This window comes from Pipra filicauda, unplaced genomic scaffold, assembly GCF_003945595.2.
Source record: "Pipra filicauda isolate LSUMZ 115617 unplaced genomic scaffold, ASM394559v2 scaffold24_size8852520_pilon, whole genome shotgun sequence".
NCBI classification, from domain to species: Eukaryota; Metazoa; Chordata; class Aves; order Passeriformes; family Pipridae; genus Pipra; species Pipra filicauda.
Genome location: NW_024104365.1, coordinates 4,772,517 through 4,798,500, shown reverse-complemented (window position 1 = coordinate 4,798,500; position 25,984 = coordinate 4,772,517). Strand labels below are relative to the sequence as shown.

The 25,984-nt window shown below is 38.9% G+C and overlaps 1 protein-coding gene across 5 annotated transcripts in view; it reads right to left on the bottom strand.

Annotated features, from left to right (window-relative positions):
* The window catches only part of FARP1 (FERM, ARH/RhoGEF and pleckstrin domain protein 1), a 207,794-nt gene that overhangs the window by 49,956 nt on the left and 131,854 nt on the right, over positions 1-25,984 (bottom strand). For all 5 annotated transcript variants that reach the window (XM_027741050.2, XM_027741055.2, XM_027741054.2 and 2 more), the window contains exons 3-10: positions 18,984-19,088; positions 14,172-14,214; positions 12,941-13,019; positions 10,412-10,509; positions 5,034-5,148; positions 3,754-3,901; positions 946-1,041; positions 221-384 (exon numbers count right to left, since the gene is read on the bottom strand). In XM_027741050.2, coding sequence (XP_027596851.1) covers positions 221-384; positions 946-1,041; positions 3,754-3,901; positions 5,034-5,148; positions 10,412-10,509; positions 12,941-13,019; positions 14,172-14,214; positions 18,984-19,088 — 848 coding nt within the window. The remainder of the gene's footprint in view (positions 1-220; positions 385-945; positions 1,042-3,753; positions 3,902-5,033; positions 5,149-10,411; positions 10,510-12,940; positions 13,020-14,171; positions 14,215-18,983; positions 19,089-25,984) is intronic.

Here is a 25,984-nt window from a genome sequence, read left to right as displayed (position 1 = left end):
TGGAAAGGGAAGCAGGGGTTAAGTTTTTCTCTCATGAAGAAAAAATATTCATGAATCCTTTTCAGTCAAATACCAGCCATATCTGGTATCAGTAAGCCCTGGAACCAAGATGAAAACCCCTTAAATGCATTTCTTTACTCAGTTGCTAGTATAAAACACACCTTTTGTGCAGAGATTTAGGGAGAGGTAGCAAATGTAGAAAGAAGAATGCAGGTCTTACCTGAACCTAAATGAAGAACCTCTAGAAAAAAGAACAGGTTTAGGCTTTGGTTTAGGTTCCTCAAAAAGCCTGAAAAAGGCATGATGCTCCACACAGATCTTCCAGAAAGACTTGCAAAAATCTCGACTGGCCATAAGGAATTCCAGAGTGTCCTGGAACGAACTCTGAAAATAGGGATAGCATTTACAATGTAAGCAGGCAAGCAACATACATTAGAGAAATGCACTGACAAATCAGGTGCTACGCTATCAAAAAAAAAAAAAAAAAGCTTAAGCTTTTTCTCAGTTTATTGGCTTTCAAACTTAACAGGCCTTATCCTTCCCACTTTGGGACATCACTGATTTGCCTATCAGTATCAAAGCTATTGCTCAAATTTCCTTTCACTGACAAATATGACAGAGATAAATCAATGGTTTGAATATTAAATAGAAGAAGTTGTTTACGTGCTATAACTTAAGAATTGATGATACAGTACCAGAGTCACACCCAGAAGATGACTCTGGGACATTCTACTATGACCAATTCAGTTTACATTTCCTTTGCTAGGACTGCTCAGCTGAGATGCCAGGTTGATGTGCACAGTACCAACAGTGAACATAAGCAATTAATTAAAAAACAATTTTAAAAATATATTCGTGAACATGATAAAAACCATGTGTGATCTGTAAGCAGAAATTTAACAAATAACTCTTTGTCAGCTTCATCAATTCCTGACAAGGACTTACATTCACATCAGGCCGTAGTTTGATAAGAAAACGTTTCCTCTTGAAGCTCAACTTTCTAACCTTAGCCCAGTTGAAGGCATTGATCTTGGTATGACCCTACAGAGAACAAAGCCAGCAGAGTTCAATCATTTCAGATCTGAATGAAGAAATCTAAGACACTAAAGAAAGCTTGTCATGAATTAATCATCTCTTCACTTTACTTGAAATGATGATATTTCTTATCATTCATCCTCTGATAATGCAAAACATAAGCATCTGGTGCCACATCTGAAGGCAGGCACTTATGATTAAACTCTTGCATATAGGACTAGGTGTACTGAGTTATTGTGAAAATATCCAACCTAGCATCACTGCACAAGACAGGGTGGACTCGTGTTTGCCCAGATGATGCAATATTGTGCCACTACGCAGACTCAGATTTTCAGTGCACTAAATCACCTTCCCAAGGTGCCTCACTCTCTTTCCACCAGCTACAGATAATCTAGGGAATCCAGGCACATGTCACTTCATTTTGATGAGGTAATTTCCTCCCTCTTTGTGTGTCTACAGGGCAAAATAAATATCCCTTTAAATATTACTTAACTGTGGAAACAAGCAACTGCACGTTTTGCATTGGAAGTACAAAATACTGCAAGTATTTTGACCTTTCATAGGGAGCACCAGAAGCAAAAGCAATCTAAACAAATTACTTGTCTCTGAAGAGTCACAAAATGCTTTTCTGGAAAAAGCAACCACTATCATAAGCAAACAGCAAGAGAGAAATTATCTTCATAATACTCCAACTCCCACCCACTGCACCATTAACCCCTACCCTCCCGAAGTTTCATTCCTAATCTGTGTTAGCAGGTACTGGAGGTATCATTTCTAAATATTCATTACAGCCATTTGTTCAGTAAAAACTTCAATACAAACATACCCACAGCACAGTACAGAACTTTCAGAGAACTACTACAGGACTGCTAAATGCAGAAACCCACGCTGATATAGGCGCCATTACCAGACGGCTGTAGGAGTAATGACAGCGTAATGATCTCTGCTAAGTCAACCAGCTGTCTAAGGATCACATAATTAATCTCCTCAGAATAATCAGCAGCACTGACACTGATTTCTAAATAAATGGCAGGCTTTAAAATAAGTCTGACTACAGCTTATGCCATTTGTGAGTGAACCTTTATTTTCATTGAGGTCATTCTAATGAGATCCTCATATTTCAATTTCTATCAGTTATATCCAAAACAAAAAGATGAACTTAGGGCTCTTGACCTATGAAGTGATTGAAGGAAGCCCTAAGCCTACTGACAGAAGCCAATTGCTGGGCAGACTCCAGCAGGTCAGAGCCTGACTTCCTTTTCAGCATTCAGTCAAGGATCTTGATGCAGTAAAATTTCCAAGATCTTCAGAAACTTTAAAAACAAAACAAAACAAATCAAAATTGTTTTGAAAGTCACAAACACATTAGGTCAAGAAGAGATTACTGACTTTTAGATCTTGACAAATCAAGCCTTTGGCCTTCAACCCACAGCTACACCTTTACAGAAGAATCCCAGTTGTCTGCTGGGACTCAGTGAAGTCCATGCTGTTTTGTGTGGACACATACTTTCACCTTGTGAAACAGTCTTAATTTATAAGGCTTGGCAATTTATGAGCTCACCTCATGAAAATACAGTGGGAGAGCAGGGGATGGGCCTGAAAATATAATTACTTGAGTTATGGGAATTTTTAACAACATCTTAGTGTTCTTGATGCCTAAAGATTTTTAGGTATCATTCCCATGTTTCAATCTATGCTTCAGTTTTGGGGTTTTACTAGCAACACATTTAGTTATCAGTTTGGGTTTTTTTTATTTATTTTGCTGCCTTTTTTTGTTTGGTTGGGTTTTTTTTAAATTTTGAACTCAGAGCATTTGTGTCAGACATTTCTGGGTTTGTTTGTTGCTGTTACTTTTCTCTATGAAAGGTCCCAAAGTACTTTATAAGGTTGGAAACACTACTGTTTTAATTATAGTCAAATAAAATGAATTGTCTTTATTGAAAATTGCATAAGGGACATTTTAAAGAACAGTTTACTGTTTTTAACACAGACTGAGGTTAAGTAGTATGCATCTGAAGTGGAAGTAGTTTACACCAGCTGACTACCTGTACCTTCACAACTGTAAAAGCCCAATTTGTTATTTATCTAAGGGGAACTGCAGAACAAGAATTTCATAAATTTACTAATGATGTTTCATGAACATTTACTAGACTGGCTGGAGTAGGAAAGGTAAGGAAAGAAATAGAAGGGAAATACTTTGGATCTTTAAGGGAAAGAAGTAAGATTCATAGATTCAGCAAAGGTACAATGGCCAAGGCTGGTGAAGAAAATTGTAAAAGCTCTGACAAAGTAACACTACAGAGAGCTCACAATGCATTACCTTCATCCTTTTCCATGTATTCCAACTGTCTGTTGTTTTACTTGTCTCTGCTTCACACCCATTTAGTTTGCACCATGACTGCAAGACCTACCTTCTCCTATATGGAGAAGGTGTAGGAGCATAACCAACTTGAAAGGGTGAGCTATGGGTCAGTTTGCATCTTGAACAGCATGTTGTGGATGCAGATAGAGTTCTGCACTGTGCATGCAAATAAGGTAAGATACCCTGGAAGTAAAGGACCTAATGCAGCTATAACACATTTAAGGTCATTGTCAGAAAAAATTTGGAAGTTCATGAATTTTTCCAACCAGACACATGGCTGAGGTCCTAAATTCTTCCTGCTGCCAGAAATCTCTCCGCTTTATGCAGTACAAAATCATGTCCTGAGCAACTCTAACCTGAAACACCAGAATGCCTGTGTTGGCCACAGCCAGGTTGATTTTTGTCCCTTCCCTGTCCTTGGCTGGATGCAAGCGTATTCCATACATTTCCAGCCGACGGGCAATCTCCAAAAGCTGGAAGTCAGACTCTGCTGGTGTCTGTCCCCTTGAGAAAGAAAACGAAAGAAACACAAATTTGTCACACCTTTTAATAGAGATCAAAAGGTCACTCAGAGCAAAAAGAGAGATTTGATCAAAGAGACTGAAAACTGTCAGAGGTATAATATCTGTATGGTTTTATTATGCCCCCAGCCTTACATCAGCTAGAACAACAACTTAGTCTAAACCAATACCACGAACATACTGATTTTACAGTCTATGATAAATTTTGATTGCTCCAACCCTGAGACACCGGACACAGTTAGATTTTGAACCGCTAACTTTAACAGAATTTACTGCCTCCCTTTGTATTTTCCATCGGAAAATATGCTGTATTCCAAAAAAAAAAAAAAAAATTGATGAATGGAAGTGTGTAAGGATGTTGTTAATTGTAAAAGTGAATGTAATACCAAAATGAAGGCAAACAGAAGACATGAAAATCTTACCATAAATGTTGGGAAGCATTAATTTTGTGATGAAAGTGTGCAAAACTTGATTATTACTGCTATAGAAATTACTACCACTCATCTATAATTCAATCTAGCTCAAAAATGAAACTGTTCAACTCTTGAAGTGTTCTGGACAGCAAAAAAGTACCTTTCTATGCCTTATTTGTAATTCTGTTAACCACCTTATTCCCACTGGATACCAATTTGCATCATCATCTTGAATTCTATTCCCCCAAATCCCTAATTCTGCAAGTACTATGTGCTTTTCATAAAACTATCATTAAACTCCTTCTTCACTCATCTCAAGATACAGCACATAAGGGTGAAAAGGCAACATTCAGTGTCCTTGAAACCAAAGGAGTACTGTCAGAAGTGCCTGACTGATCAGTCGTGACTTGCAATCATACCTGCACAAAATCAGCAGTGAAGCATTTTGTATGAAATAGACTGTAAAATAACAGCATGCTTGAATGAATATCAAATCAATTGCACTTTAAACATCTTGTTATGATGATGGGAGAAAGGAAGGACTAACCTTCTGAAAGTTCATGGGCTTTAACAGTTTATGAGAAGTAACCTTTGAGAAACTCTGAAATCCAAATCTCTTTTGTACTTATGATCTAGCATACACTTACAGTTAGAACTACTCTACAGGAAAAGAAGGTCAACAAAAAGAACAAAAAAACTTACATGTGGTTACGGTGAAATTCCATGATTTTGTCTTCCAATGCTTCTTGATGAGGTATATACTTGTTCTTCGCTAAGTGTTCACGATCTATGGTTTCATCAAAATCCCCAATCTCAGCTATGGAGAATTTTAAGAAGAGTCTATTAAAACGCTATATGAAATCTGAATAATCTGGTCCATGCAAAAGATCCAGACAGGTTGGAAGAGGGCAGGGAAGCAAACAGTTTCTTGCATGCCGTGTCACAGTTTTAAAATTCATATTCCCCCTGCATTATCAACCACACATGACTTCCCTTCTCCCCTGTGTTAGTATTTGATACATGAGAAGAAGTCCAAGGATTCCCTCCATCTCCCATAACCAAATAAACAGTGGTTGGATGTCAATGGAACAAATGAAGCCATCAGTGCTACCTTGACTTGTGTGCAGGATAAGGGCAGGGGTAACAGGAGGGCCAGCACTAGTTCAGCAGAACTCATCCATCTCTGTCACACTCATGATGCTCAGGTGTCTTTCCATGGAGGAGCCAAGCACAAGCTTCCTCCCCAGGCCCAGGTCCCACACTGTAATCTTTGAGGGAAAATCTGAAAGATGTTTCTGTTTGCTTGTTTGAATGCAAGTTTGTAATCCACCTTATGGGGTTATGAAACATTTGTCTTCCTCTAATTCTGCAGCAGTTTGAGACACATTCTGTCTCCCTCCTCCTCAAACCTTCTCCCATCTGCTGCAGTTATTCAACACTGTGTGTGCAACAGTATGTCACACCCACCTTCCATTTTTCAGCCCATTCAATGAGATTTCCTCTTTTTGGCAGGTGTGGGGGGGTGAGGGGCAGGCAATCTATGTGTGGGTGCCAAATTACTATCTTATTGCTTGCTATTCTTGGAATGCCTCTGAAAATCCTGCTATTGGTTTTTTCATCGAACAGGCATAGCAGCTTCTGCCTGCAAACCTGATGGAGTAATAGCAACATCGCTGCAACAAAGGCTGCTACCTTGGTAACGTCAGTGAAATTAAAATACAGTGCCTTCAAATTAAATGCAGGTTGCAGTCAGACACATTGTTGCACAGTTGACCTGGGATATCATAGAGCCAAGCTCAGATACACCTGCTTCATCCTCACTCATTCTGCCTACATAAATGAACCCTTAATCCAGTTCTGTCCAAAACAGGTTGATTTAGAAAAAGGGAAGGTTTCAGATTATGTTTAAAACACTGTGGGTGATTTCTGACAAACATTTGCCTGGAATCAGAGGTACCTGCAAATGCAGAGGGGAAGCAATAGCCTCCTGCAGGCATTGAAGATGAAGAACGAAAGCATCTGTGAATGACAGAGCAGCAGCTTTTTGACCCAAACTGCCTGCAGGCACATGATGACATTTTATATTTTGAAGGTCATAGATGCAAAAGAGTTGATAACTGAGACTGTTTGATTTCCACCCCCTCATTCACCCCATCTGCTCTCAAACATTGCTCAAGACAGCAGAAGTACTACAGAATATTTAAGAATTTTGCTTTTAAAAGTTGTCCCATTTGTGCCCATCTCAGAAACAGCTCCCTTCATCCAGTTTTACTCATCCCAGAATCACAAATCTTTAGGGTTGTTTTTAATTCTAACTCAAAGGCAAGTTTCTGTTCTTAATGAAGCCATAAACCCACCTAAGTTTGCAACACATCAAATAACATGGGCCTGGATTCTTTAAAATGCAGTTCATAACCCATATGGCCATGTACACAAATGAGCTTAACACATCTTCTGTAGGGCTTTCTTTGAAGCCAAGAGTAGAGAAGACTTATTTCACCTCTACATGATTTCTATAATGTTCTCAGCATTTGTCAACTGCTAATCCATTATCAAAATTGTCTTCCTGGCTTTCAAGTTACTTCTGAATTTGTTCTCCCTGACCTTGTACTGTCCTCCTTATCCTCCTTTTCCAACTTAAATGCCTTTCTAGTAGCACTCCATCTAGAATGAGACAAAGTTATATTGTAAACAATGTCAGCCTCACATGTAACTATTCTTTAAAATCTTTTCATGTGATTTAGCCAAAGATTTATTTGCATTGCTTATCCTTTTTCTCTTATCTTGCAAGTGCATTACACCATGCTGTATTCTGTCTCCATTAGCACTTCTGGTATGTCTAATGCTTTGTATTTCAGCTCTTTTTCTCTTATCACAGAACCACAGAATTGCTTAGGTTAGAAAACACCTCTGAGATCAAGTCCAACTATTAACCCAGCACGGCCAAGTCCACCACTAAACGATGTCCCTAAGTGCCACATCTACACATCTTTTAAATATCTCCAGTGATGGTGACTCAACAACTTCCCAAGCCTGTTCCAATGTTTGACAATCCTTTTTGTGAAGAAATTTTTTGTAGTATCTAATCTAATCCTGTCTTATCAATTGTTACCTGGGAGAAGAAGCTGACCCCCACCTCACTACAATCTCCTTTCAGGTAGTTGTAGAGAGCAATAAGGTACCCCTGAGCCTCCTTTTCTCCAGCCTAAACACTCCCAGGTCCCTCAGCCACTCCTCATAAGACTTGTGCTCCAGACCCTTTACCAGTTCCATTGTCCTTCTTTGTATGTGTTCCAGCACCTCAATATTTTTCTTGTAGTGACAGGCCCAAAACTGAACACAGGATTCAAAGTGCAGCCTTACCAGTGTCAAGTACAAGGGGATGATCACTGCCCTGGTCCTGCTGGCCACACTACTACAAGCCAGTTCACCACTGGCCTTCTTGGCCACCTGGGCACACCTTTGGCTCATGGTCAGTCCATCTTCTTAATTCACACGCTTGCTGTACTGCATCATTTGCAGTATCAAAGTGTCCTCTCACTTCTAACATTTTCTACAATGCTTTTAAGGTATTTTAAAATAGTATGTTTCAAATATAAATTTCAACCTGTAATATACATGTTAATTTAGCAGAAATCTATTTGCTGTCATATTATGAGTTTATGATAAATAACAGTCTACGACATTGACATGAACTTGTATACATAATGTAAGGCCCTCCTGGAATCAGATATTTCCCATGGAAACCACTCATTGGCACAACATCATTAAGACACACAATAACTAACCTGCATTCTCAATCCTTCCACTTTGATATCATTACTCTTATCATCTCTTTAGTTTTATTTTTGTTGCAGACAAATACATAATATTTCTTTTGCTACTGAATAATAAGTTAGAGAGAAAATAAATAAAGACAGCCATGTGGGTAGGATACAGCTACAGACTCTTACCAGATAAAATTCTCACAGAAAAATGTTCATGAGACACAAGATGGATAAATAAAAAAGACAGTCACAAACTTCTAGCAGAGGTTTCTAGAAAACCTCTACTGCACAAAAAAAGGGAGGGGGAAAAATCATAAACAGAAAAAAAAAAAATAAAAAAAAAATATCCAGCTTGCAGTCAGGAAACGGCAAGGGGAAGCACTGCAGGTGCAACATGAGGCACAACATCCCTCTGCCCAAAGTGGAAGTTCAGATTCTGTGTAAACTATCTCACTTCTGCATGATGAATCTGTTGCTTCTCTTCTGAAATGAGGAAAAACCACCATTTTTGAATGCAGAAGTTACTTACCTTGCTTTCCCTCTAAGGAGAGTACTACTTGATTCCTAAAATCCCAATTCAGAATCATTCTGCACCTCAAGCTCGTGAGTAAAAGGGACAAAGAAGTACAGAGAGTTTCAAGTGCATCATGATCACTTCCAGCAACCATGGAAAATTATTTAATCCAACAGCATAATGCATTGGAGTAGCACAAGAGCAATGGTGATGACTTGCCATTTTTACACACCAAGAAATGAGTGCTTCTCACCAGTCTGCATTGGTGCGTCAGGGGAATGGAGGAATTGTGAAAAAACATGGAATTAAATTTGAGTTTAACTGTGGAGAGAAGAGAAATGGGCAGCTTGGAAAGGCGAAAGAATATCCTGTGTTTTATCCTCTTATGCTCTTGCTTTAGGAAAACAAGCTAGCTGTTGCACTTGAGCAGTTCAGAGCTGTAAATGGTTCATTGAAGAACTTGATTAATTAATAAGGTATGAGTAAGACATGAAATAGGATCTAAGTAGAGGTCATAAGAAAAACAATACATATAAAGTATAAGAGCTCAAGAGAAGATTACCATGAACCAATACCTCAAATTAAGAGAGACACATGCATTAGGGTCCTCTCCTCAGTGTCTTTCTTTGGTACACAGACCTTTAGTAGGAAAACTCAACATCCTAGAATGTAGTACAGCAAATGAGACTCAATTTCCCCAAATGATCAAGACATTTTTTTCTCTTGAAAAGAAAGTAAGTTAGAACTAGCTTAACCGAGGAAAGAACAACAGTTCTTTCTGGTGCTGGATGCCATAACAGGAAAAACTAAAAGACAAAAAACTCGCTAGTCAAAGGTGTTTTTTTTTAAGTTTGTCCTGCAGAAATACTCAGATTTAAAACAGAATGAGAAATACAGAATTTCACAGCTTCTTATTGCTACTCAGTCACACTGTGCAATTATGATCATGGCAAATAGAGAGCCTTCTTTTCCAACAACAGTTGATGAGAAAATGGCCTAGTGCTCTAACAGACTATGACAAAGGATCATGAGATTTATCTGTTCATCTTTAAAGAGCTTCCTAACGTCTTTGTTGACTGTAATTTCCATACAACAGCATTACAGTGGAAATAGGCAATATTGAATTGTACAATGACCATTCAAAACAATGTCGATTACTACCATTATACTTGCTACTAGGTGGTTTTTTCCAAATGTTATTCTCAAGATGAGTATCCATAAAGTCTTGAAATGGAAAACATACACTGTCTTTAAAGTGATGTGGAAGCTAAAAGAAGCTTTGATGTGGTGAATAAAGTTAATGTATGATTCTACTGAACTGTCCTATTGCGCGTATTTTGCTATTAAAAAAAAAGGCTTAAAATGTGTTGTTGTTTTCTTTTCTTCCCCATCAGGACTGTGATTTAGTCTGGCATTCTAAGCATGTTTATTTACTACATTCTCTAGACAGCATACAGATCTCCAGGAATTCGAATGCTCTGCTGACATGATGCAAAATATAATAAAACAGGAATTCAGAAAAATTCAACCTGTTTGTCATGGCCTGCAAAGTGTACTTTTTAAATTATCTTTTCCAGCCTATCGAATGCAGTGCTTTAAAAATGCAAATCCAATGTCCAGAAGCTCTTCTTTATTTGAAAGAGTAAATTATCTGTATTTGAATAGCATACCCAAGTACAATAAATTGTCCATATGGCTTAAGCCTGTCCCTACAGCAGCTAGTAGCAGGTAACCCTGCAAAGCATGTTCAACCAGTCATCCTGTTTATCCTTCTGGAAAGAAGAAAAATGGGAACTTACACTGTACTATGTGTGAGATTAGGAGGGCAGTGCTGGTATCATTACATGTTAGCCTTCCCTGTGCCAGGTCCTGCTTCACTTGCAACGCAAATAGGTACCTGCAAAACAAACATGAACAAAGAGCTACACAAAGCAGGAAGGAAAGAGGATAAATAATTTCAACACCACCTCTGGCTCTGACTGTGTGTTCCTTACACTTTTTGGAATCTACAGAAGTGATCAGAATTACCTAAGTTTATAGGCTAAATAAAACACAACAGATAGTGTATTACTGCCATTAGAGTCATACACAGTGTCTGCTTTGCAGAACCAAGATATATCTCTCTTCTTCCCTCTCTTGGAACTAGAGCAATGAGATATGACAGTGGAAGCAAACGTGACAGCTATTAGGTACTCAGCAACACAGCAAGCAATCCTAGATAATGCAGCTGGTTTTAACTATGAAGAAATGACAGATACATCAGTGATTTAGAGGTATCAGTTGATTCTTGTAGAATAAAAAGAGAACTGCAAACTTCCACCTTGACACTCATCAGGAAATGATGCACAAAACCTTGATGAATCAATTCTAGCTTGTTCTGATACCTCTGTGGCTCTATTACCTGTACGGTCATGTACCAGCCCTTTTAAACACTGCCTCCAAACCACTGGCCACATAGGGCAATTCTACATTGATAGTTAAGTACAGAGACAACCTATGTTCATGACATGATTTCAACATTTAAATTCTTCTTGCTTCAACAAAAATTGAATGTCTTAGTTCCACTCAGTATCCAATTTTTCCTTAAAAAAAAAAGATCCAGCAACAGGCATTTCTCCTACAGCTGATATGAAACCTGAACTGGTCAGATACCTTGACAAGCCTTCCAAAGACGGCAGCTCCTCTGGAGAACTCACAATAGCATCTCAATAGTTTTAATAAGACAAGATTTTAATAAGTTCAGTGAACAGCTCTCATTTGAACAGTGAATTTCTGAATGATGAGTTGTAGGTACATGAAATAAAAGGGGCAAGCTGATTTGAGGAGTATGGAAATGTACTGTGTATGTACGTACTGAAATAATACAGCAGATCTACATAACGTCCTTTTGAAACCTGCAGACATCTGCCTACCCAAAAAATTCACCCTGAGAGAAGAATATGGTTCAAAAATGCTATATTCTCTTCTTCAAGTCATGAAGCAGTTCCCTGTGGATAATGCTTTCACATCCTGCACACTGCTGTGTACATATACTCAAGTCCCTAAGCATAAATACGTAAAATCTAACAACAAAAGTCATTAGGATTCAGAGGCACATCTTCAGATGCAGAAAGAGATCACCAAAAATCAATTTATAGTTCGCATACTAAGCAACTGATATGCAGGACATCTACTGGGAAACAGAAATGTTTCATTAATAACATAACATTGTGAGTTTCCATTCATCCCTTTATTCTTTTTATTCAATTTTTCAAGTAAATATTCCTTCTCCCTACCCCACATTTCTACTTTTCTCTTTTCAGGCCTTAAAGTGATATCAATAATTTACTTTTTTCCATTCCAATGCTCTATTTCAAAACAAAACATGACAAAGATAAAAAGTGAACATCACAAAAGTGGACTTGTTCTCTATAATGCAAGTCATAAGGACACCAGAGCTCTTTGTAAAAGAGGACTTTGTCTTGTGAGAAGATTGAAAATAAAAACTAATAGTGAAAGTACTGAATGAAAATGGAAACGTGTAATTTATAATACTGTTAACCAGAAAAATAAATGAAAAGTTGCAGTGAAGAAATACTGCAACAAAACAATGTTTCTGACCATAAAGGAAGGACCTCATAAAGAACCTTAACAGGTCCCTCATTTACATATTTACTCACAGAGGAATACAACTCTTTGTGCCAAAGCAGTGTGAAATTCAGAGGTTCAATGAAGTTTTTGAAATGCAGTGAAAAGAAACACACCTTTAAGGTACTCTGTCTACATGTGTGTGTATCTATCTCTACCTTCCTCTTATTTTTCATTCTATTCCTTTTCCTTTCTATTTCTCCGTCTCCAAAGTCACACTTTCATCTGTGCAAACCTTTGGCGTGTGTGTTGGCTCTACAAATAGGGTTCAATGCTGCTGTAAATTAGCAATTCATGTAAAACTGCTCTATCCCAAACACGAGCGCAGTCACACGTGTCCCTCAGCAGAAGGGTGATCCAGGCTGCCAATACATGACTAAGTCAGGTCCTTTCCAACACCACTGCCAAAGGGGCTTAGAGAACTCTGTTGCCAAACTGACTTCTCTTGGGGTGTAGTAAAGCTTTCCTCAGACTTCAAATCCAAGGAGGTAAAGGACTCACACACTTTGCAGAACCCCTCAGCGTGAACTGCAACTGAATCTTAGGGCCTCTTTTTTCCGGTGCATTCAAGGCTGGGACAAATTGTATCAAGCTAATACAAAGAGGCAGTCATCGATCCTCACCCATTCATCTCAAATTCCATGTTTTCCCCTCCGTCCATCAGAGATTTAGCAAGAAAGAATAGTCATGCAGCTACTAACCTTGTCAGTTCCTCCTGCAGCTGAGCGTGGTCAGGTGGGAAGAACTTTACCACAAATTTTACAACAACATGCTTCGGTCCTAGGGGAAATGTCAAAGGAAGTTAGTAAACATCAGTAACATGCTGGCCAAATTTTATTATCTACAATGATGTACAAGGGATGATTCATGTAATCTGCAGTGCGTACAGACATGCTAACCTCCTGTCCTTTGTTAGTATGCAGGATATTTAGAGACTGCCCAATAAAATTTACATGCAATAAAAGAGAACAGTAGCTTCGTCAAGGGCTACTCTCCTAAAACCAAGTCTGTTTTTAGTAATTACATGAGTTAATCCAATAAAATATATTACGTGTGTCTATTTTCCTTGCTCTGGAACAGGAGAGAGATAATTATACACTCTATTTTTCAAGTGTATTTTTCAAATACACTCTATTTTTCAAGGTCATTAACAAATTATTATTTCCACTTTAACAGCAGCACATTTGTTCCAACTTTTGCAAGTACGACCAGTGACAAAAGAAACAATGCATCTTCACTGTGTGAGAGGGACAGGTGCCAGACCATACACTCGGACTAACACCACCAGAGATGCACATAGGAAAACTTAAGTCTCAATAGTAAAGCTCAATAAATTAAAAACTTGTCTGATATTTGACAGAGAAACAAAATAACCAAAACCTTTCCTGTTCACTTCTACTCTCTCCAGAGCTGGTGGCTATCTACAGTTTCCTATCCTTTCCCACCACCCACCATAACTTCTCCTGAAGGCCCTATCCCAACTGTTCCCTCCTCTTCATCTCTAATAGTTTCAGGTTCCGCAGCAATACAGATGTTGTAATACATCTGCTAGCTCCTTCCCAGTAGTAACATCTTTGTGTTCTTTTTCTTCTATCCCAATTACTGCTACCTGTCAGCAACGTATGCTTCCTTTAAACCTTCTTTTACTGTACTAAATTTTTCTCTACAAAATTGTTATCTTCACTGCCACCAGTGCCTCTTCTAGTGACTGACTAAACTTCAGCCTCCTACAGGGTCAGCCCCTTCATATGTTCATGTGACATAACTTCACATCATGCAGAGTACATCTCTTAAGGACAGATTAGAAAAAAAAAGAATCCAAAAAAAATTCAGTGAAGAAAGTTTAGAAGCTAAAGATTGCAACTGACAGAGTCCTAATTTATTCAAATACTCTCAGACTAAGGAAAGAAATGTCAACAAGGAAATACTTACTTCTAATCTGTTTCATAACAGGCTTCAAAAGATCAAGCCACACCTGAAAACAAAAGAAGGTGGTTATCACCTCTGAACAAACTACTAGAAGAGCATTTTTAATTGCATTACTTAGATTATCAGCTGCATATGTATTTTTTTCCAGTGTGGTCATTATACTTTCCTTAATTATACACAGTGGATTTTCTCCCTAAAACTCTGGAAGATGCTTAGGAACTGGCATTGTTAATTGGCACAGCTTTTGAAGCAGTACAGATGCAGAGAGATGGGAAACAGTGAGGAAATCTACCCCTCACATGTCTCAGGCATCAACACATCAGCACATTTGGTCAGGAACCATTAATTTTGTGGAAAGAACAACTGAAAATAGGAGTATAGAAAAAGACAGTCCTATACCATCATTGTGGTCCTCATCCTAATTAATTTTGAGAAAGGTAAGTGAAAGGGGATGGTGCTTGCCTTTGAGCCAAGAACGTTGGGCAAATAGAGAAACAAGAAAGCAGCAGCCTCCTGGTTTTGGGGACCCGACAGGAGTCCTACTGTGAGGTCTGGGCATAAATTTGGAGCTCCCTTGCTTGGCTCCACGTAGATAAAGGAGCCTCCCTCTCCCCACCTGTGGGAGGAATGTCCTCTCAGGTCTGAGGCAGACAACAGCATAAGGGTGGGAGAAAGCTTACTTTCGATTTGTGGAAAAATTTTCTCTTTTTTATAAAGCCAGGAAGCTCAGGCCCAGACTTTCTTAACTGGGGACAGTGTAACTTCTGCATATAGTTCAGTTTCATATTTTTTTTAACAACCCATTTTCCAGGACGGTATATGGGTCTTTCCTTCAGCTTTCAAAAGGGAAGTAGCAGGTGGAATTATAGTTTTAAGAGCTTAAATCCACATCCTGCAGTCTCAAATCAGAACGTCCTAGACAAAACATTACAGAAAGCAGAAGGTAAAAGCCAGATGATTCACAGGACCTGGAGAAGTGTGACAGCTCACAGTTCTCAGCTGGTAACTAACTACCTATGCCCAAGATTTGCATTTTGTTATCTCACTAAATTGCACAGGGCCTCCCTTGCAGATGTCTGGAATTTGTGGAAGAACCATCACAAAGGTCAAAGCCATTAAAAAACAAATTAACTGAGTCTTCCTCTAGAAAAACAGTATGTATTAAAATTATTACTTCTTTGACCTTTAATAATTTTACATTATGCAGAGACTGAAACATACTCAAAATATCAATTTTCTAAAATCACCTGAGAAGCCAGACAGGAACAGGCCTGTATTGCTGCTATAACTGCTCCAATGCTGTGTGATATTTTTATCATTACTAATATGAGTGCTTGAATTCTTCTTACATTTCTCAGTCTAGGAAAGTGTTTTTCTTTTTTTTCAGAGGCTAAAGAAACTTGGTTATCCAAGAACAGAAACACATTGTTTATCACATGTTAAACTGGTTCTAAATCACTCTGACACTTCAATAACTTAAAACTGTTCTGTTTCAGAAAGTTTGCACACACATAATCTGCAACCAAGGTCAGGGACTTTGCCAAGTTTAGTTAGAAAAATGACATATCAAATATGAAATAGTCAATTTGCAAGATTATGGGAGTCATCTAGTTTACTTGACACTAAAAAAAGATAAATCTCCCTTCTCCCCAGAGGGAGTTTATGATACAGCGTGAGCACACAAGTGCATCATTCCTTTCTTTACTTTCCCAGTCATCCTACAAGCAAGTTATAACATCCTTGGATAGACTGCTGGATACTACAAATGCATGTATTGAATGCGTGTAGAGAGAAATGTGAGCCAAAACAAAGATGCTACCACTGTCACCAAACCCAAGGAATCAAAACTTACGCATCATGCAACTCCCACACAATATCTTAACACTATAAATCTGAGACTGGTTTATAAACTGGAAATGAAAATTAATGTGAGGACTCAATTAAGATTTATGTTTTCAATTTTCTCCAGAACTACAGAGACTAGATTACTTATTTGTTAAATGAAGGCTGGCATTCCACAATGATGACCAGATTTCAGCAGCTGGAGAATTGGGGCAGACATCAAGTGTGATGAAACTCTGTGAAACCCCAAGCTTGGCAACAGCGCCTCATTTCTCCTTGTCCCAGTAGGAAGTGCAGTGCTCAGACCCTCCACACTCATCTCCCATCTTCAGCAGATCTTGTCTGCTACAAGTATGGCATGCTTGAATGTATACATCTGCCAGGCATCTTGACATACAACTGTCAATATGTCAGATATGAGGTGTGGATCCTTGCATGTTGAAATAAGCACAGCTGAACTGTGAATATATGACTTCATGTACGTATGATTACATCCAAATAAATACACTCTAAATATTTATTTTTCCTTTTACATTGCACTCTACATTGGAAAAGCAACTCATTCTGTTCAGATGATATGAATGCAAAATAAGCATGTGTGTTTTATTTCTCAGACACACTATTAACTGCATTTTTTTTTATTTGCACAGTGTTTGAGTTCTACATTATGGCTATTATGAAGCTCAGAAAATGTTAAATCCCACAGGAACATTCACCTCAACTGCATCATATAAACTGGTTACAACAATTTAAGTGTAAATAATACTCTCAGAGGGCTGTTCCACATTGAAACAACAATTCATAATCAAATCTTCTGGTTCAGAGTTTCTGTGAGTTGCTTTCAGGTAGTTGAAGGTATTCGTTCCACTGAATCTCACCATTCTTGGGGCACAGCTGACTGGATGTGGGCAAGGTTTGTGGTATCTCCCCATTTTTCAGAAGTAAAGACTGGAACAACCAGCAAGAATGTAGACCAGTGCTCTCAGATATTTGGCTAGTATTTTCTTTCCCAAGAGTAGGGGCCAGGTGAGTTACCATGCTCAGTGCATGGAGCTATTTTCCTTCAGGTCAAACTGGCAATAGCTTTAGGGGGTTTTTTTCCACCTTCCTCTTCATCAGAACCACGTCTTCCCCGCTGTGACTGTCTGGACATATTTCCAGCCAGTCAGTTCCTGCCACTGCAAGAGCTTCAGGCAGTGGCAGCACCTCGATCTCTCCTGTGTTCTGCCTCAAGCAAATAAAGGGTTCTGTTTTCACAAGACTGAAAACTGTTTACTTGAGGTCTCTGAGCAAAACACAGAGCGTCATCCATTTGAAACTTAATGACCTGTGAAGCAGAGAAGGTTGATCAAATGACCTTCTCTACTTTCTAGAAAACTAAAAAAGCAACTGTATATACAACAAATGTTAGAATTAGTTTCGTTTTTACATACATACATCAGCAATGTCAGTATGTCATTATTAACACGACTAAGCAAACCTTCTGCTGTAATAGTACTGTACAGTTGCACTGTTTTGAAGAGTTATGTTAAGCTCTCAAGTTACCTAAAGCATTAGCCAAAGATATCTGGCAGAATACTAAACTTTCTAGTAAACTATTTCATGTAATTCCAAGAGCAAACTGTGAAGCAGATGACTTCTAAAGATTAACATCAATTTTTTAAAATTTCCTATTTAATTACAGTTAACCTAAATCAATATGACCACTAGTGTTCAGTTTTAATGTCTGTTGACTACTGTCTATGCCTGTACTCAACATCTCAGCCTTGGCCACATTAGTCTTCATTGCTGGTCTACCCTGGCCTCCAATCGGGAGGTCTGGAGACACACAATCCATAACGCTGCTGCTTCTTTTGAGAACGCACGCAGGATCCCATCGAAAAGACAACGCAGAAAGAATCGCATCCTGCCGATACCATCCAAGGAGTCTTTCTGCTGTGCCTTTTGCAACCGATCTTGTCTATCTCACACTGGCCTCTTTAGCCACCAGCGCGCCTGTAGCAAACGTGGGTAGAGCCCTTCCCAAATCTTTGTTCGCGAAGCCCAGCCATGATATGATATGCCTGTACTAGACCATGACAGACAAGAGATTGCTACAGTTTATTTCATTAAGAAATATTGCTCCTTATGCATATTTTAACTAAATGGACAGAGAACAGATTTTTTTTTTTCTAATTGCCCAAACTCACCTCCTTTAGGTCAGCCAGGCTACAGGTGCAAAATCCACCCAACAGGCATGAAATCCAATGTACATCAGAATGTACTGGTAAAGCAATTCAGATAACTAGCACAGATGCCAGTAGGTCACAAGTAAGTCTAAAGTAAAACAAACTTCAAAAAGAAAGTCATTAAAGGCTAAGAATCATTAGCCTCTAGCTTTCTCTGCTAGATGATACTGTTAGTGCAATGCCTGAATGTTGCCAGCAGCTGATCTCCAGAGTCCAGAGTGTCAGGACCAGGACACCTAACTGTGCCACACAGCCCCCGAGATAAAACTTCCATCAATTTATTTGGGGTTTCTGGCTTTTCTTTCCTTTTTATTAACCTTGTCATACTTTATCTATCCTGTTTCTTGCCCCAAAATGTTTTTCATGAACTCTGTCACAGTCATTGCAACTTCTCTGTCAGTGGAGAAAGATCATTTCTGCACTCCAAATCAAGCAGGACTGTAAAATCAAGAGTTGAGGCTTGCAACAGTCCAGCCTTTGGCTTCTCTACAGCAACTTATAAAAACAAAATGCTTTCCAAACTTGTGTCTGAATTGGCTGTTATTTTCAACACAGATGAAGTCTGACAGGAGCAATTAGGTTTTAAAAACATTTCTTCAACTCCAGTAGGCAAGAATTTTTTTTTTAAAAGTCCTTTTCCTTTTGGAGATTGAGGATTAAACATATCTTTCAAGTAAGGAGCAAAAGGAGAGAATACAGTGTGTATGCAAATGAAAACCAGATGAAAATTAATCCATTTACATACCATCATCTTTTTATTATCTGGAAATTCAAGGCCAAAGTAGTCGCCTTCGACAAGGTTCAGGTGGTTGCAAACAGCATCATGCAAGACTTTCCCTGGAGCTCTTTGCTATAAGAAGAAAACAAAGCCTAGAGTTACAAAGATGCTTTTAATTAGTGGAAGAAAAATTATTATGCTAAGAAATGATTCAGCAAACAACACAGCCAAAACTGTTTACAAAATCAGTGGATATTACAACCATAGCCACAGGGCAGTTGACAATAATTACACTAGTTTTAAAGCTGCAGAATATATCCATCCATCCATGGATGGCAGTTCTGAATCCATCTTTAGTGCATTTTTATTTTTGAGGGAAAAATACCATGAAATAGAAGAAGTAAAGAAGAGGGACTTGAGATATAGTTCTCTTATGTCTGCCAAGGCTAATTTCTACTGTGAATTTTGCAGGATAGTTATTTCATCCCATGTCCCTTCAAACCATGTCAGGTGGTGCTATGTACATCTGTGTACAACATAATGAAACCAGAACATCCACTGACAGGCCTATCATACCAAACACCAGGGACTGAGGGGTTGCTGGATGTCTCTTGATCTGCAACAGGCTCAAGTCATGGGTTCTGACTTCTTATGGGCTTACCCCAAGCCTCCTGCTGGGAGGCACTGAGGCTGGTTCAGGCCTGTTACCCTGACAGAGCTGATGAGTAATTTGGAGGAGTCAAGAGCAAGTGTTTCCCCCCAAAAGCCTTTCTCTATAAAGACCAGATGTTCTAGCCAAATATTAGCTTCCAGAGCCGCTGCTCTGCTGATTGTAAGGATTCATTTCATCAGCCCATCTGTTAAATCCACCTGCAGAAAATACTGTAAATTACAGCTCACTAGCAAGTCTTCTGCAAAAAACAGACTCTGTATAAAAAGGCCAATCACTGAAATAAAATATTTTTGTTCCTTGGACAAATGCACCTATTTTAACCCAAGAGGCCCTGAAACACTGACCTACACTCACTTCAGAACAAATAATAACCCATTAAATTGCACAAACCTCACTGTTATAAGAGGCCAATCACACCCTGGACAAGCTCCCTTGCACTCAAACCTACAGATTGGCCCCTTCCCTTTCAGCCCAGTAAATAATTACTAGAGCAAAATTAAACAGCAGTAACTAAGCTAAGAAAAGAAAACCATTAGAGGTCAGCAGACTAGCTGACCTGTCTCAAACCTGACTCTGAGCTCAAGTGTGGGCATCTCCAGGCAGTGGCCATACCAACAGCCCACTTGCAAATGGGAAGCTGCTCCCACCCCATCCCAGATGTATCACTATGCAGTTTGGTCTCTGTTTTACTGGGATACCAAAAAATAAATGGACTTTATTTTTCCCACCTAGGATACTACCTTCTTTTTAACCACAACCTGAAGTACAAAGCGTCATTCCAAAGGTAATTTATCTAACATTTTCTAATATGAATTGTGAAAAGTAAATACCCCGTAGTGAGGCTTACACCAGAGAAACTAAAACAATGACATTTTTTTACAGAAAGGATTTATGTGCCACCACAGCAGTGCTGTCACACTGGTGATGCAGGACACAATGACCAAACCCTTCAATGCTGGCTGGTTTCAAAAGTCTGAAGAGAAGAGCCAAGCTCACTTCTCCAAGAACTCGGTGAGCAGGTTTTTGCCCAACATACTCCCAGTGCCTCTAACAGACCTATGCCATCAGGAAGCAATGTTCACTCTGATTATTTTATTAACTGTTTGTTAATGTTTGCTGTTATTGCCGTGGAATTTTGGTGCTGAAAAAATCTCCAGAGCAGTTAATTAGGGGTGAGATAAGAAAGGGTTTATTTTGCCAAGGCTAAAATGTTATACGACGCGCGCCGGCCGTGCCTGAGATGTTACATTTTATAATACCATCCATCCAATCCCAGATGTGTCCACCCTGTGGCCTTTACTCTGGTCCGCCCCGGGGTCCACCCCCTGAGAAATGGGTCTGGGGGTTTTGGGACCCCGTGTTCATCCCACCTTCCTCTTCACCAGAGCACAAAGGGTATATAGTTACCTAATTCTTGACCATATTCTGTAGTTTAGGCCTTGATATGCTGTTCTGCCAACAATCTAGGCCTTACCTCGACAAAAGACTAAACATTTCTGCTATATTCGGGGGTAGGATTGATATAGGGAGCATAGAATGGGGTAAGAGGTCTAAGAAATGCGTAAACAAGGGTGCTAGAGAAAGGAAAAGGGACAAAGGGGGGGGGTTGCTGCTTTCAAAATCTACTTCCACTACTTATAAAACTTACAAATCTTACAAATATTAAAAAAAAATTAAAAAAAAAACATTAGGGGCTTAAGGCATCACTGTAGCAAATGTTATCTTCATGAATACTGCCAGAAAACACATCAAGAGCAATTGCAGATAAAAATCCTTTTTTTTTTAAGCATTCACCATAACCTTGCAGTAACCAAAGTAATTCATACCAAAATCCCAAGAGGATACAAAGAAGGCAAAGGCAGAGCACTTTTGATCTGATACAATATATCCAAAATAATATCAAGTACAAGTATATTTGAATACACTCACTTCACATTTTCCAGCTTCATTAAACCAGAAGCAGTCTCAATGTCCACCACCCAGCCTGCACAGACCATTGCACCTTGTATGTCAGGTCTAACAGAAAGCTTCCCATATTTTCCACTCCATCTATCACTGTACATAAGCAAAAATAAACATACATTGTCTCTTAATGAAAGAGCTTCCTGATAAGTGCATTTCTTTGGAGGCAACAGAATAATATTAGAGACACTAGACTGAGTGTAAAAACAATGTTATTTTACTGCTCTGAAAAAACACCCAGAAGTGATTTAGAAGCAACTACTCCTGCTTCTAGACTGGTCTCAGGCCTTCAGAGTTTGGTTGGGGCTGCTAGAAAGAGGAAGGACATATTTGTCAGTCACCCTCAAGCAAGCAGCTTTCTTACTTGCGCACAACCAGCAAAATGGAAATATGCCTCTGCATATGTATATATGTCTTGCTAAAGTATCTGATGGGCTCCTCTCATTCATCATTCCTCCCAGGGAAAATAAAGTGTCTCTGGGTGCATGGGGATTTTTGACCAATGGAAAAATGCAGAGAGGCCACCTGCGTTACCACACTGCCTGAGGTTAGCTGAGGAGAGCACACCTGTCTGATCTCAGACTTTGAGTTAAAGCATCTGATTAAAACATCCTGAGTGTTTTCATAAAGTTTTTTTTTTCTTAGAAGCATTTAGATGATGGAACAACAGTCTTGTAGTGTTTATGTCACTTGGCATTTTCTCTGGAGTATGGCTCAATAACATGAAATGCTTCTTACTCTAATATTTGTAAATATTACTATTGTAAACTCAGCTTTGATCAGTCTACCTCAAAATAAAATCTGACAGTTCTCTCAAAGGAAATGCTGTGCATATAATATCTGCTGAGATTTAGAGGCTGATGAAACTCCAGTCTTGCAGGACCAGAAAGAGAAGTACAACATCCAGAAAAGCAGGAACTCACATGGTTTCAAAGAGATGGTGCAGTTCCATGACATCTCTACTAAAAAATTTAAACACAATAAATTAAAAGTTCAGTCCACTGGGTATGGAAGCAAACCAGGAGTCATTCAGAGCACCACAAACACAAGCTGACAGAAGAAGCATTCAGGAATGAGTGTGCCATACCAATGACATCATCTATAGTACAGAGTTGTGCCTGACTTGAACGTGGTTACAAGCCCTATGAGAAAATACAAATTTCCAGGATTTGGAAGGCATTTTCCAACCATCAAGTGTGGCCCTGTTGCCATGCCTCAGACAGCAAGTACTAGGCAAGCTTCACTGGCTTCTCTCCCAGAGCCCTGTGGCTTCATGGCTGCATAAGCCAGAGCTTGGCTGCTTTCCCTGCTCCATGCCAGCACCAGGCTGATCCATGGGGACCCATGAGTCCCCCAAAACAACCTTGCATGCATGTCAGGTTGCAGGCTGGGGAAAGGTTTTACTACAGCCTATGCTACAGAAGGGTCTTTCCCTGCTACAGTGAGAAAGCCCAAGACCATTACACAGCCATCACAAAAGTTTCACACACTTGAACGAGGGAAGGTCACCAATGTTGCCAAATGTGGAGGACATGGGAAAGGAGAGCCAGGAGACCTATTTCCTGCTCTTCTTGTGCATCATCGAATGAGAGCTCACAACAGGGAGGGAAAGAACTCACACAAAGGTGAAGATCAAAGAAGTATGAAGTATGCAAGTGGGACATTGACATGGAAGTATGGAAACAATGAAGGTTGGTGGCAAAACTATTCCTCCAGACCACTTGTCACCACAGATACCACACTGTAAGGTAGTGAGGGAAAGGAAACAGGAGGGCATGGTATGCTGGTGGAACACACCTGGGGGAAGGTCACATGCAACATACAGGAGCCGGAAGCAGCTGCAGTGGGTGGAGGTCCACTGCTCCTGTTTCTGGTGACAGCCAGACTCCTGTATAATCAATGAAAAAATATTGCAGCTCCAGAGGACAATTCTTCCTACCCCAAACCAGCCATCTGAGCACACTGGCAGATGTGTGAGCAATACTCCTGACAAAAAGGGCCAGACACCTGTGTTACAGGGTTCATGTTAGAAGAGGTGAGCCACAGTCATACTGATATACCAGGGAACTACTATTATTTTTTTGACATGAGAATAATAAACCTTACACCAAAATAATATTATGAATTTATTGCAGAGAAAAGAAGCTCACTGATTTCTGGCTACACATCCTTATTGCTTAATGCATATTGAACTGGCCTTTCGTTTAGCTCTGTGAAATCACATTTTAAAAGTCACTTTACATTTTCAGGGAACATCCAGTTCTATGTATAATGTGCATCACCACTTTTAGCTGCAAGCTATGAAGGTACCCAGTCAAACTAGAGTGCTTTACATGTTATGCATTCAACATCTCAGTCCTACACTCAATTCACCTCCCTCTATTCCCACCAAAATCCCAAACTGTATGTTGCTTATGATCTTTCGATGGTGTATATTTTAATACGTTCAACAATTCTTTCATGTTCTAGCGATTGCCAATCATCTAAAAAAATCTCCTTCTACATACTTGTTTAGACCATTCTTTGGCACGAGTACAATACATATTTTTTTTGTAAAAAAAAGAAAGTACATAGCAATATCTGGAAGATATCCAGGTCTTTGAAAGAAGTGTGTTTGGACACATTACACCCCCCATCCCCAGTTTATTTATCAATTATGTCACTAATATTCTACCAAAAAAAAAAGTTTATGGTCAAATAGTTATTTTACTATTCTTCTATCTGTACAGCCAATAAATCTCAGTTCCCAGCTTGAACAAGATCTTTGGTTGAAAGATGTTTGTTTGTTTGTTTTTAACATTAGTGAGCAGTAATATCAGGTTAAAAAAACCAAAATAAAATAAACACTTTCTTCTGAACATCTGAAAAATGTTAAGTCCCATTTTTGGGAAATAAAGAAATTAATTTCATGTGGAAACACAGACTACTTTATTTTCCTTCTTCAAAACTGCAAACAGGTCAGAAAAAAGTTTGGGGTTTTTTGTTTGGTTTTTTTTTTAATTACACTTGCTTGTGTATTAGTAACAACTGATAAGTAGAGAAAATAATTCCTTTATGTTCATCTTAAAGAAAAATGGACACTCCTACCTGCCACCATATAAAGGCAGGCATTTCTTCCATTAATGTCCTGTTCCTATAACATTTTGGGTGCTCAAATGCTCTAAAATGAAATGCGATAGTTTGGTCATGCTAAATATTTTACAAATACTTCAATATTATATTGGACAATGTTTAAAATTTTATTTACTCTTTCATGGTTAATCACCGAAAAAATCCCTTGTACTGATCAGCCTTGTATCAGATCAGCCTGACTGCCAAATTATTTTTATACTCCAATTTAACAACTGCATAGAAATGATCGTGAAAACTCCATCCAGTACTTTCATTACTATTTCTGAAGTCATACACAGTTGAAATCAATACTAAAAATAACAATGTTCTTAACAGCTTAACTTTTCTCAGTTATTCAAAGCTGTTAAAAATTATATATGTATCTACAGTTTTGAAAGGAAAGAAAACCTGTCAACAAGTGTTCATGATAAGCAAATAGTATAAAAATAACCTCAAAGATAAGATTGAGCAACTGAGTTCCTAAACAAATAACCCTGTCAGAAATTTATACTACAAAGAAGGCTTGAAAACTACTCACAAGAGAACAATGCTGTCAGCATCTGAAGACAAATTTTGTATTTTAAACAATTCTCCTTTCTGGTGTAAAATGAAATGCATAATCCATATTTAGCAAAAGTCTATTTCCTGAAAGGTGGGATTAAAGGCAAGAAGCACTGGTCTGAGTATTGTTGCTCTGGACCTAATACTGCCAAGGCACATTCTCTGCCCTTCTCCTCTCCTCCCTTTCAAAGTGCAGGTGTTAATCCCATAGGAAGGATTAGATAACTATAAAAATAGCATTAGACCTTAATGATAGCTCTTATACCTGGTCTTACTAGTTTTTACCTCGCTGTTCATCTCAGATTGGGTAGCTGAAAAGTGTTGGAAGAAGTGTGATTCATCACTCCTACATATCAGGCCAAAGAACAGCGGAGAAGTGACACCTTTAAACACAGCAGTCACATACTCCCACCACTACTTTTAAATAGGCAGATCCCCACTCTGTACCTGCAGACACCAGGTAGCTTCCCATTTGAGGAAAAGAGGTAGATTTTTATGATAACCTATGATAACCTCATTCCTTTTAAGATATATTTTCCATTTGAATGTAGTTGAAGGCTCCACTCCTGGCACATATCCCACATGCTTTTGCACAGACTGTGTACATACCATCAAAGGGCAGATTGAGGCCAAATGCAGTAACAGAATAAGTCTCTTATACTGCCTTAAAAACAGGCAATTGATCATCTGCTGTGTGCGAACAATAAGACTATTTAATGTT